Here is a 10,909-nt window from a genome sequence, read left to right as displayed (position 1 = left end):
TTCTCTCTTCATTTTCATATTTGTTCGGTTTACGTACATGCCTTTGTTTTGGAACAGGTCATCCTGACTTCCCAAACCATGGATATTTCAGACTTAAAATATTATCTAGAATAGAATATTGAATGCATAATATGCTTATGAATTGTCATGTTCAGTTATTGACCAAAAGATCATCATCGTGCTATGTTCAAAAGATTTCTCCCTTGAATGGTCTTGCCTTATGAAGTCAAAATTGCATCACCATTTTATTTCATCATGATTTTTTTTCATGCTAATTGTTGTATAATGTTGCCTTCACTAAATGTAGGAGTGGTTCGGCTTTTTATGTGCAGAAATTATGGGACAAACTGAATTGGCAATTTATGTTCTCGCTGTCATCAACTCTTACACACTATTATTTTTCCCACTTTTCAAGTGCCAGCACTCAGTTCCTATTAATGGAGGTGATTGTTTGTTTTCTTCACCATGACGATAAGTAGTGAGTTATGATGCGGGCACATAAGAAGAATCATTACCACATCTGAAGCAAATCTCCAATGCCAATTTGATTTGTGCTATATTTTTTATTCTTTGTGGGCAATTTGATGCACAAATGTTTGTCAGGGCCACGATATTTTGCCAGTGGGAACTGAAACCACTAATTTTAATATTTTTTAAAGGAAATGTTATGTATTTTTTCTAGCCAGTTCTGCATTGTTCAATCTCATGAAATGGTTTTAATTTAGCCAAGAAACGATATGGCTGAAAGCATATCCAAATTATTTATATTTCATTTGTCTAACATATCCCATTTTTCCTACAACAGTTCCCGCAACAATGTGCGGGGTGTCATCTAGTTTGAATGAATGAGTGAGGGAATAGGGGCTTAACAGAGGGAGGTGACATAGTGCACGCGGAGTCGTGGCTTTTTGTCGTGATTGTGCATATAAAAATAACAAAATATAAATGAATACCTCGATAAATAAATAACAAAACTACAATTTAAAAAGAAAATAAAAACTTCAAAGAGATGGATAAAAAACATTAAAGAAAATATTGATAAAAACGTAAAAACAATTCAACCGTCTGTGCATTAGAATTACTGTAATCCTTAGCAAATGTATTCGTTTATTAATTACTTGGTAGGGTTACAAAATAAATGTTTATCTCGATCATGCGAGTCTAGCTGCACCGGTTACTTGATACATGTATATTTAACTTTAAAAATACTCTACCTTCTAGCTTGCGTCAAAACACACTGATGGCATTATCCAATTTTTAATTACTCAAGTATTTAATTTACGCTTAATAATAGAAGGACAGCCTCAGTAGGCATTGCTAGCTTAAAAACCAGCGGCAGATCCACGTTTTTAGGCCAAGCTTGGCCAATAACTATCTTTTCGTACGGTTTTAGGGTTAAACATGTCTTTTTTACTCTTTTCTATAATATATATAGAAGGTTGGGAGATCTCAGGGTGGGCTATCACACATTCGCCCAACCTTCTTGAGAAACTCTTTTACTAGACGTGCTTCGGGGTGGCAAATAATATATATATATATCGATTGTACCAAGTATTAGAGCATCTCCAGCCGTTGGAGCACCAAGAACACCACCGAACCAAAAAAGTAGGTGTCTTGGGGGTCCAAATGCTTCATCCGGCCGAAATATGGGTGCATGAGGAGGGCATCTTCTCAGCCACACCCCACCCCAATCAAAAGTTTGTGAGGAAAATGACTAAGTGGGCCAAGAAAAAAGACATGTGGTGAGACACGATTCGCCGAAACTTCTGCCGGCGCCCCCAAAAGCCCCCAACGTGCTGCTTTTTTCCTGGGTTTGCCGGCGCTATTTTGATGTCCTGTGGGGGCGCTGGGGGCGTTGCTGGGCCGTTTTTCGGCAAAAAGATGGTCCGAGCGTAAAACCGAGCCTAAAAAGGTGTCGTGGGGGACGTCCTGGGGGTGGGGGGGGGGGGGTGGAGATGCTCTTAGTTAGAGCTCGCCTGCAGAACACCCGGGCCATGGCCCGATACGCACATGCGATGTACTGGTTACTTTTAGGTTCGTTGAACACATGGCTCTCTTCTTGGTGTATCTACCTGATTTTTGTTCATGATATTATCTTTTTTTCTTGTTTTCGACTAGTTTCTTGTGGGTTTTTTTAATCAATTTTTTTCTTGAATTCTTTTAATTATCTTTGCCTCTTTTTTCATTTCCCTATTATTTGTTGTTCTTTTCCCACATTTTTCTCTTTCTTTATTTTCTGTGATTTTCTTCTTACTTATTTTACTTATGCAATTAGAAAATAACAGTACACATGACCAACGTATGTATTTTAAATAAATGATGAATATTTTTTTACACAATGAAATTTATTTAATATATGATGAGTATTTTTTTTAAATACGCGATAAAAAAATTCAAGTGTATTTTCTATTTTATGTCCTAAATGATTATTTTCCAAACTTATGTGAATATATTTTTAAATGTGAGAATACTTTAATAATTACATGGACATTTTTAGAAATACGTGAACACTCTTTGCGAATACATGTAATTTCGTTTTGAATAAAAGATTTTTTTACGAACTAAATGAATATTTTTCGAAATAGGTAAATCATATTCAAAAGTACAAGAACATTTTATTTAGAATATATTAACAAATTTCAAATGTATTATATATTTTGAAATGAGTAAGGACCTATTTAATACGAACTATTTCTGTCAATAGTGCAAATAAAAAGCATTACCTAGAATAAAACAGACATATTTTTTATAATATAATAAAATAATCATAAGTTGATAAAATAAGAAAGGCCAGTAAAAATATATAAAAGAACAAATAAAGCAGCAAAAACACTGCAAAGTCACAAACAAACAGAAATGCGTCAACCAGGCTAACCGACAAGTGGCCATTGCGAGTAAAAGGTGAGCATTCGGCGAGGGAAAATGTTTTAAATAAGTCGGATGATTTCTTGTCTTTATCAATCACGTCCAGAGCCGTCCGATCCCACATGATCGTGTGGCGCGAGCGCTATCTCCCACGCAGGAAGGTAGCGAATGCTCTGTCTTCCACACGCAAAAGTATCCAAAGTTCGTGACATGTGGTAGCGTTCGGACAACTGCCTATTTAAATGATCTTTTTTAACGTACTCCATATGCAGTGATTTTGCTAGGTAACTACACATGTGATGGTACAAATACTAGAACACCATCTTTCTCGATGCTGATTGTGGTAAAGTGAAGGTTGCTAATGTTTAGAGTAGCACCATTGACGCCACCACCTTCTTCGACGCATGCCATCGTAGCATCATCGAAGCAGCCGGGTCACCATTGCTGCACCGCTGCAGTCGTTGCATTATCGTTGGTGCAGCCATGTCCATCATTGCAACACTTTCGTGGCCCTGGAACACGTTGCCGCAACATCATCATGGTTGTCGAAGCAGGACGTCGTGGCTGTCCAACCATGTCGTCACAACATCATCGCTGCCATCCAAGTACAACACCGACGTTAGAAGCATGTTGCCGCACCATTGCCATGGTCGTCGAAGCACGTCCCGTAGCATCACCGCGACCGTCGAAGTCTGCCATTGAAGCATTGTCGTGGCCGTCAAAGCGCCATCGCGGCGGTCGATGTAGCACGCCTCGTAGCATCACCATGTCCGTCGAAGCATGCTGAGTATTACCGAGCGGCAAGGTGCACCGACGCGAGCTGCAATGGAGCAAGGTCGGTGCCGCGACGGAGCATCATGGGGCGTGCTGCACTAGTCCATTTTATGTACGGATTGCTGTACTAATCCATTTCATGTACGGATTGCTTAGGACACGTACGTATGACCGGTCAAGGAAACTGAATCCCGGGCGGGCTCGCTGTCGATCCATCTATATAAGCTAGGTACCCAGATGGCAAGCAGCTAGCGAGTTCAGGGTTACACGTACATACCTAGCTACTTGATCCATCTCGTACGTGCGTAGCTAGCTCTGCGATGGCCGACGGCAAGCTGGATCCTCCCGCCGGCTACGCCTTCGACCCAGCCGAGCACGAGCTGATCACCAAGTTCCTCCGCCCACGGATCGCCGACGCCTTCTTCGCCAGCCGCCTCATCCACGAGTTCGACGCCTACTCCGCCGCCCCCGGCGACCTCGTCGAGATGTATCAACACGCGCAAGGAACGGACAAGGGCGACGGGAAAGGGGGCGTCTGGTACTTCTTCACCCCTGCCCGTCGTCACCAGACCAAAGGCGGCCGCGGTGGCGGGAGGCGACAGCGTGGCGTGGCCGACGCCGGCGAGGGTTACTACTGGCACTCGGAGAAGGGCGGGATACCCGTGCTAGACAACCAAGGTAAACTCGTAGGCCATAGACGAAACCTCAGCTACGTCAAGAAGTTGCCGGGAGAGAAAGAGAGGATCAGGATCGGCTGGTGCATGAACGAGTACAGCGATGACAAGCAAGACGGCTTGGTGCTCTGCAAGGTCTGCGTGTCTCGTCACAGGAGCGAGACCACATACCACGAGGTAATCAATGCTCCCGGTTCCAGGAAAAGGAAGGCCGCCGACGTCCAGCACCCGGATGCTCCACGTCCCCAAACCCCACGCCGCCAGGAACCGCCGATCGTCCAACAACCCGGGATGCTTCACGAGTATGGGCGCTGGTTCATGTCCGACGAAGGCGAGACGTTCTTGCCGCCCGGAGCTGTGGACGACGGAAGCGTGGATCCAGGCGGGTTCTTCACCGACGACATGCTTCAAGATTTTCCCGTGCTCCATGACGCTGTGGTGGCGCAGGGGTTCTTGCCCGGCAAACTCGACGGCGAAGTCCAAGAAGGCACTAGTGCTGCAGATGATGAAGACGAGGCCTTCCGGTGCACGTTAGATGAGCTGCTCGGCTTGTGCGACGACACGACTGTACTAGTCTAGGAGAGTGGATCCTTTCACCACGTGAGGGCCGAGTGCGTGATGAAGAACTCCGAAACCTGCATCCAGGAGATGATCCAAGAGATGATGTACTAGTCTTGCTTAGCTTTGATGTATGTCATTGTCATGGCACAAAAGGTGTCTTGCTAATTGTATTGTGATGATGAACAAGCAATTAATCCGTGTGCAGCAGCCGAATTGATTAATTTCTCCATTTTTTTCTCCATATATTCATTTTGTATTACGTATGTAATGGTTAGGTTTTTTTTATCAGTAATGGTTAGTGTTTCAGTTTCTCTGTTCGTGATTGAAAAGGTGCTTGATTGTTTCATCTATCCAAATCCAAGTACCCATTTCCCCTCAAAACGTACAGGGCATCACGGGATATAATCCCTCTCCCCTCCTCTCCCGTGTCGCTCTTGCGAGCGACCGGGGTGAACCCTAGCTGCCGTGACCTGTCCTCCCTCTCCTCTGCTCTCCTCCCTCGCCGCCGCCCAGCGACGCCGTCGGGCGAAGCCCGGTCGGTGGGGGCGGCGGCGGGGCCTCTTCTTCCTCGCCCTCGTGCTCCGCGGCTGGCGTGAGACAGCCGGTCGAGTGGGGGCGCCGGTCTTTGGCAGGGCCGGCGGCGCGGCGGCGTGCTCGGAGTTCGGCGGCGGGGTTGCCTGGTGGGGACACGATGTCGAGTGGCAGGCTCGTTTGTGGTGTGGCGGCCGCTGGGATTCCCGATCTGGGCAGTGGCGTGCTGGCGCGGATCCGGCCCGACCCTCCCGGATCCGGCTCCTGGATGGCGGCGGGCGGCGCGGGACGGTGGCTGAGGTCGGTCTTGACCTCGGAGTGGGGTGGTCTGCAGCGGCGCTGCTGTGGCCTGGTGGTTGTCTGATATGCGCGCGGCAACTGCGGGTCTCTCCGGCGGCGGTTCATCAGCGTCGGACTCGGGTGAGCTCCCTCCCTCTTCTTTGGACTCAGCGACGCGCTTGTCGGGTCGGGGTGGCGCCATGGTGTGGTGGTGCGCGCGAGGCCTGCCGGTGGTGGCACGGGACTTCGGGAAGGGGCAGGGTGCCCCTGCCGGTGGTGAAAACCCGTTCTGCTTTGCCAGGCCGACGGCACCGGCGTTCTAGCGTCGTCCTCTTCTTGAAGGCGCCGTCGCGGCATCTCATTTGTCGTCGGAGTGCTCCGGGGGAAACTCTAATCCTTGGATTGGGCGGTGGCGACACAATGGTGTCGTTCCCTTGCTGAAGGCGTCGCTTTGGAGCTCATTGTTCGTCCTACACGACTTCTCCTCCTCGCGGTGGCCCGCCCACGGTTGAGGGCCCCGACATCTTCGTAGTAGTGCTTATTATGTTCATCTGATGTTGGCTAGGATTTTGTCGGGGTAGTGTTGCTGTTATCAGCGTCCTTGTATCCGGCCTTGTGTGTGTGTGTGTGTGTGTGTGTTTTTGTATCGGCAGGTTCAGTAGGTTGAGGAGCAACTCTTTGCTCTATTGGCCGGGGTGAAGATACCCCGAACAAGCCCCTCAAAGGATTATGTTCCATAGTAACAAGTGACAGTAAATTTCAGCACACTATATAATTTTTTCCTTACCAAATTCCACCTACCAAAGGCGCTTCACTCCCTGGCTCTGTCCCATGGTTTTTTATTGTAATGGTTCAGAAAGTCTGTGTGATAATTGTCTGTCATTTAATCGAGTAAGGATAGCTGACTTGGCATTAAAATTGAAATCTCGCACAAATTCATATACGAATTATAAAAATGATTAAATTTTCAAATATGCCCGCCAATTGCAATATATAATAAATTGACCGCATCTACAAATTGGGATAGGTATGCATGCCGTCGCCCGCGTATGGCATTGGATCCACATGTAAGAAGCCAAATTACCCACGTCTGGACCCACTTGGTAGCAGCCATGTCAGCATCTCATTGGGTCTTCATGCCAGAATAGTTGACCGGTCAAATGCATCATCGTAATTGTTAGTGACGGTCAACGTCACAGAAAAAATGATGGCTGGTCATCCATGGAGTCATGCGCCTCCTACACGAAAGCAAAAAGGGAAAAAAAATGGAGTTTATATGCGTCCTTTGTAGGTTCCATGATGAATATGCCATGGAGTGGCCAGGGTTTACTTTCTATATACAAATTGTATCGTTACTATTATTGGCTCACATTTAGGAATCGGTTATTATAAAACCGTGCTACGTGACCATAACCGTGTGATTAAAAAGTCATGTCTAATATTAATTCTCTAAATGAAAAAGTAAAAAAAGTAAAAAAAGAAAATCAAAAGAAAACTAAAGAAACAGAAAAAATAGAAAAAGAAGAACAGCAAAAGGGGAATAAACAAAAAGCCAAAAATAATAAAATAAATCAAGACGGTTCTGCAGGCAAGCTCTAGGTAATGCCCGGTACAAGCGATATATATCATTTGGCGCCCGACAGCACGTCTGATAAAAGAGTCTCTCAAGAAGGTTGGCCTAATAACACGGTTCTGCCGCCTATTATTTAGCTAGCAATGGCTACTGATTCAGTCCCTCTCATCTTAAATGTGAAATGAATACTTGACGAAATAAAAAATGGATAAGGACATTAGTGTGTTTTGATGCAAGCTACAAGGTAGAGTGAAAAAATGTTAAATAAACATGATATCAAGTAACCCATGCAGCTAGACTCCTATATTTGTGATTTTCCAGTGCTTTTGCCCTTTTTTGTTCTTTTTATATATTTCCACTTGGTTGTTTTACTTTTTCTCCTCTTACATATATAGTATTTCTAAAGTATTCTTGTTCAATTTTTCTTTGTGCACATTTGACAAAATAGTTTGTGTAAACAAAAAAAATGCTTACTCACGATAAAACTATTCTAAATAAATTTTTCTTATACTATCAAACCAATTCACCTATTTAGAAAAATATTCATTTAGTTTCTAAATAAATCTTTAGAAAAAAATCTTGAATTTACAAAGTGTGTTTATGTATTTTAGAAAATGTACATGTGATTGTTAAAGTAGCCATGCTTATGAAACAATTCACATAATTTTGAAAAGAAATCATATAAAACAGAATATACACTTAAAAAAATTATCTGTATTTAAGAAAATAGCCATTGTATATCAAAAAACATTCATCGTGTGTTAAAAAAATTCATCAGGTGATTAAAATATGTAAATCATATGATAAAAAAGTCATGTTGTTCATTTTCTAAATGAAAAGGGATAATAAGTCAAAACAAAAAAATTATGAAAGAACTAAGACAGGAAAGGAAAAAAAAAGGAAAAGAGGGAAATAAAGAAAAGGCAAAACTAATAAAAACGAAACTGATGCATACCTTTTTCTTTCCGTTTGCCTGCTAGCTTAATAATTGATTGAAGCATCTCAATCTTGGTATCACGGCGACCAAGCCATGGACGCCTCGCCCTTCACTCCCTCAAAACACCACCTCCCGACCTCCCTCACTTTTGTCTAGTCTTCTTTCCTCTGCTCTGCCTTCGCCTAATTAAACCAAACTGCCCACAGCATGAAGGCCCCCATCCTTGGCGGCATCAAATCCAATGCTACGCGGTGAGCAGGCCGCCGTCCCTCTGTGCTAGCGAGCTCTGCGCCGTGTGTGGACGAGGCCGTAGGCATACGTGTACCAGCAGTAGCAATTTCATTCAAAAAGGATGTCCGATAACCCGTTCATGAAAAGATGAACTCGGGTCAGATTTGTTTGCGCGCAGAAAACATATCAGAGAATTGATTTACTACTCGGACGTTCCCTAGAGTTTGAACGGTCGGACCAAGCTGAAATTTGAGTGGTGGTCAACATAGGAATTGCGCAACCGATGAACAGTTGGATTTTCCAACGGATGTCCGGGATGGACGCTAGACTCCTCGCCACAAAGTCATCCAGATTCCCGTCCAGATTCGATTGGGCTCCGGTATGTCGGAGATTGCCGGAGATACCTCCATAGGAACGCGAGGAAATTTTACAAGGTTGTTGTAGACTCAATTCCACACAATTTCACCGAAGCAATCATCAAAGCGACACTCGAGGAGGCGGAGAAGGTGAACACAATCCGTTGTTCAACAAAAACGGCATGATCACACGAGGGCAATGTTGACGTTGAGCCCCCAAGCTCCATGGACGAATTCCTCTATGACTTCGGCTAGGATCAGAGTTGATGATGAAGGCACCCGCCTGATCATGACGATTTGACGCGAAGCGTAGTCCTTGGTCCAGGAAAGGTGACCAGTTGAGCCAGCAACACAGATGCCGACGTCGACGATGAAGTTCGGTTCCGACATGTAGATCACGTCGGAGCCAATCTGAATTCCCATGACCCCACAGCGACTGCCAGCAAGGACCTGCATGGGCCACACATGTCGTGGTGTTTCAAATCGGTTGAGTGGCTTGGTAAGGCTGTAACTTCTATGAAAAAACATATTAGTCAAGATGCATGTTGTTTAGTTATCCTAACCTTTTGAAGTCATGATTATGATATTGTCATGGTGCACTGTCCTGCTTATGATTTTGGTGATGATAGTCTGCTAGATATGATTTTCCCTACTTGTAATTAGCCAGTTTGAATAGGATGGCATGTTTTCGTTCGATGTTGACAATTCTAGGCCATTGGATGATACGTAGCTGCTTTTGTATCGCTCCACATTTACCTGGGGTCAATATTAATGCTCCTATTAATAATTAGAGCCTTTAGTCATGCTATTATATATGTTTAACAAATGGATGTGATTGTTATGGGCATATCTCTTGATGCCGGAATTTGGGAATTGCAACTCTTTACATAGGCTTGCTAAATAACCCTTGGTACTATCTACTTAGACTAGATGAAGATATTTGATACTTTACCCACGCATGAGTAGTGTAGGTGTTGTGCAATTTGCTATTTCTTAGGTGATGATGAATGGGTTCCAGAACATAGGTTTTGTTTGTGGTTTGGTTAATATTACGATTGCTTAAACTGTTGTGGAGTAGCTCGCTACTATTATATCCTCACCAGCTATATGAGTGGTGCATAATCTTTATCTCCGCTGAACACAAACTATATTTTTCTGTCTCTTGTTATGTTCATTTGAGAGAGATCTAACATCGTTGTTTCTTTGATTATGACGAGAGCTAAAGGGGAAAAACAACCCTGGAAGTCAGAGTGTCAAGGAGGGAAGCTGATACAATCCTCGTGTAGTCAACTTTCAAGCTGATCCAGATAGCGAGTTAGTTCTGGTGAGTCCCTAGTCTCCCTTCTCTCTCCATGTGCCTTGACATGGTCCAGACATCGAGCTATGGTCAGTTGGGGTTCTGGCCACTGAACCAATGATTTAGGGTGGGTAGGGGTTATGTGATCATGTGACATGTGTTTGGTGGTCTCTGGCCAACACAACATTCCATATAGACCTCCTCTCCACTCCTTGACATGGTCTTGTGCTCCTGGTATGCGAATACCTACGGCCTCATCCACACACGGCGCCGAGCTCGCCACAAGGGAGGGATGACTACTTGCTCCGCACGTTGCATTGGATTTCATGCCGACAAGGATGGGGGCCACCATGGGGCGGTCAGTTTGGTTTAATTATATCTAAGGAGGAGTGCGTGGAGGCGGAGGCAGAGGAAAGAAGACTAGACATGAGCGAGGAATGTTGGCCGGTGGTGATCTGATGGAGTGAAGGGCAAGGAATCCACGGTTTTGGTCGCCGTGATACCAAGGTTGAGATGCATCAATCAATTATTAAGTTGCTAGGCAATCGAAAAGAAAAAGGTCCGCGCACCCATACGAAGATTGATATGCATATGTTTTGTTTAATCAGCATCCATGCGTATCATTGCATATGCATCAGTTTCATTTAATCAACATGGATCAGTTTCATTGAATCAAAAAATTGAACCAGAATAGTTTAGAATATTTTTAGAGTGAATTCTGGTTTTTACCCTCTATTTTGACATTTTTTACACCAATTACCCTATTTAGCAGAATTTCATCCATTTTACATTATTTAGCAAAAGTGTTGCCACAGTTCACCATGTTTAAAA

At 44.3% G+C, this 10,909-nt stretch overlaps 1 protein-coding gene across 1 annotated transcript; it reads left to right on the top strand.

The window, feature by feature from the left end:
• Positions 1 to 3,792: 3,792 nt before the first annotated feature.
• On the top strand, positions 3,793 to 5,441 carry LOC141022730 (uncharacterized). The gene has a single exon (XM_073498988.1). The coding sequence runs from the start codon at positions 3,960 to 3,962 to the stop codon at positions 4,890 to 4,892; it is 933 nt and encodes a 310-aa protein (XP_073355089.1). The 5' UTR covers positions 3,793 to 3,959; the 3' UTR covers positions 4,893 to 5,441.
• Positions 5,442 to 10,909: the final 5,468 nt, after the last annotated feature.

Source organism: Aegilops tauschii, chromosome 5, assembly GCF_002575655.3.
Source record: "Aegilops tauschii subsp. strangulata cultivar AL8/78 chromosome 5, Aet v6.0, whole genome shotgun sequence".
NCBI classification, from domain to species: domain Eukaryota; kingdom Viridiplantae; phylum Streptophyta; class Magnoliopsida; order Poales; family Poaceae; genus Aegilops; species Aegilops tauschii.
The sequence above is the reverse complement of the archived record's forward strand: the minus strand, read 5'-3'. Positions and strand labels throughout refer to the sequence as shown.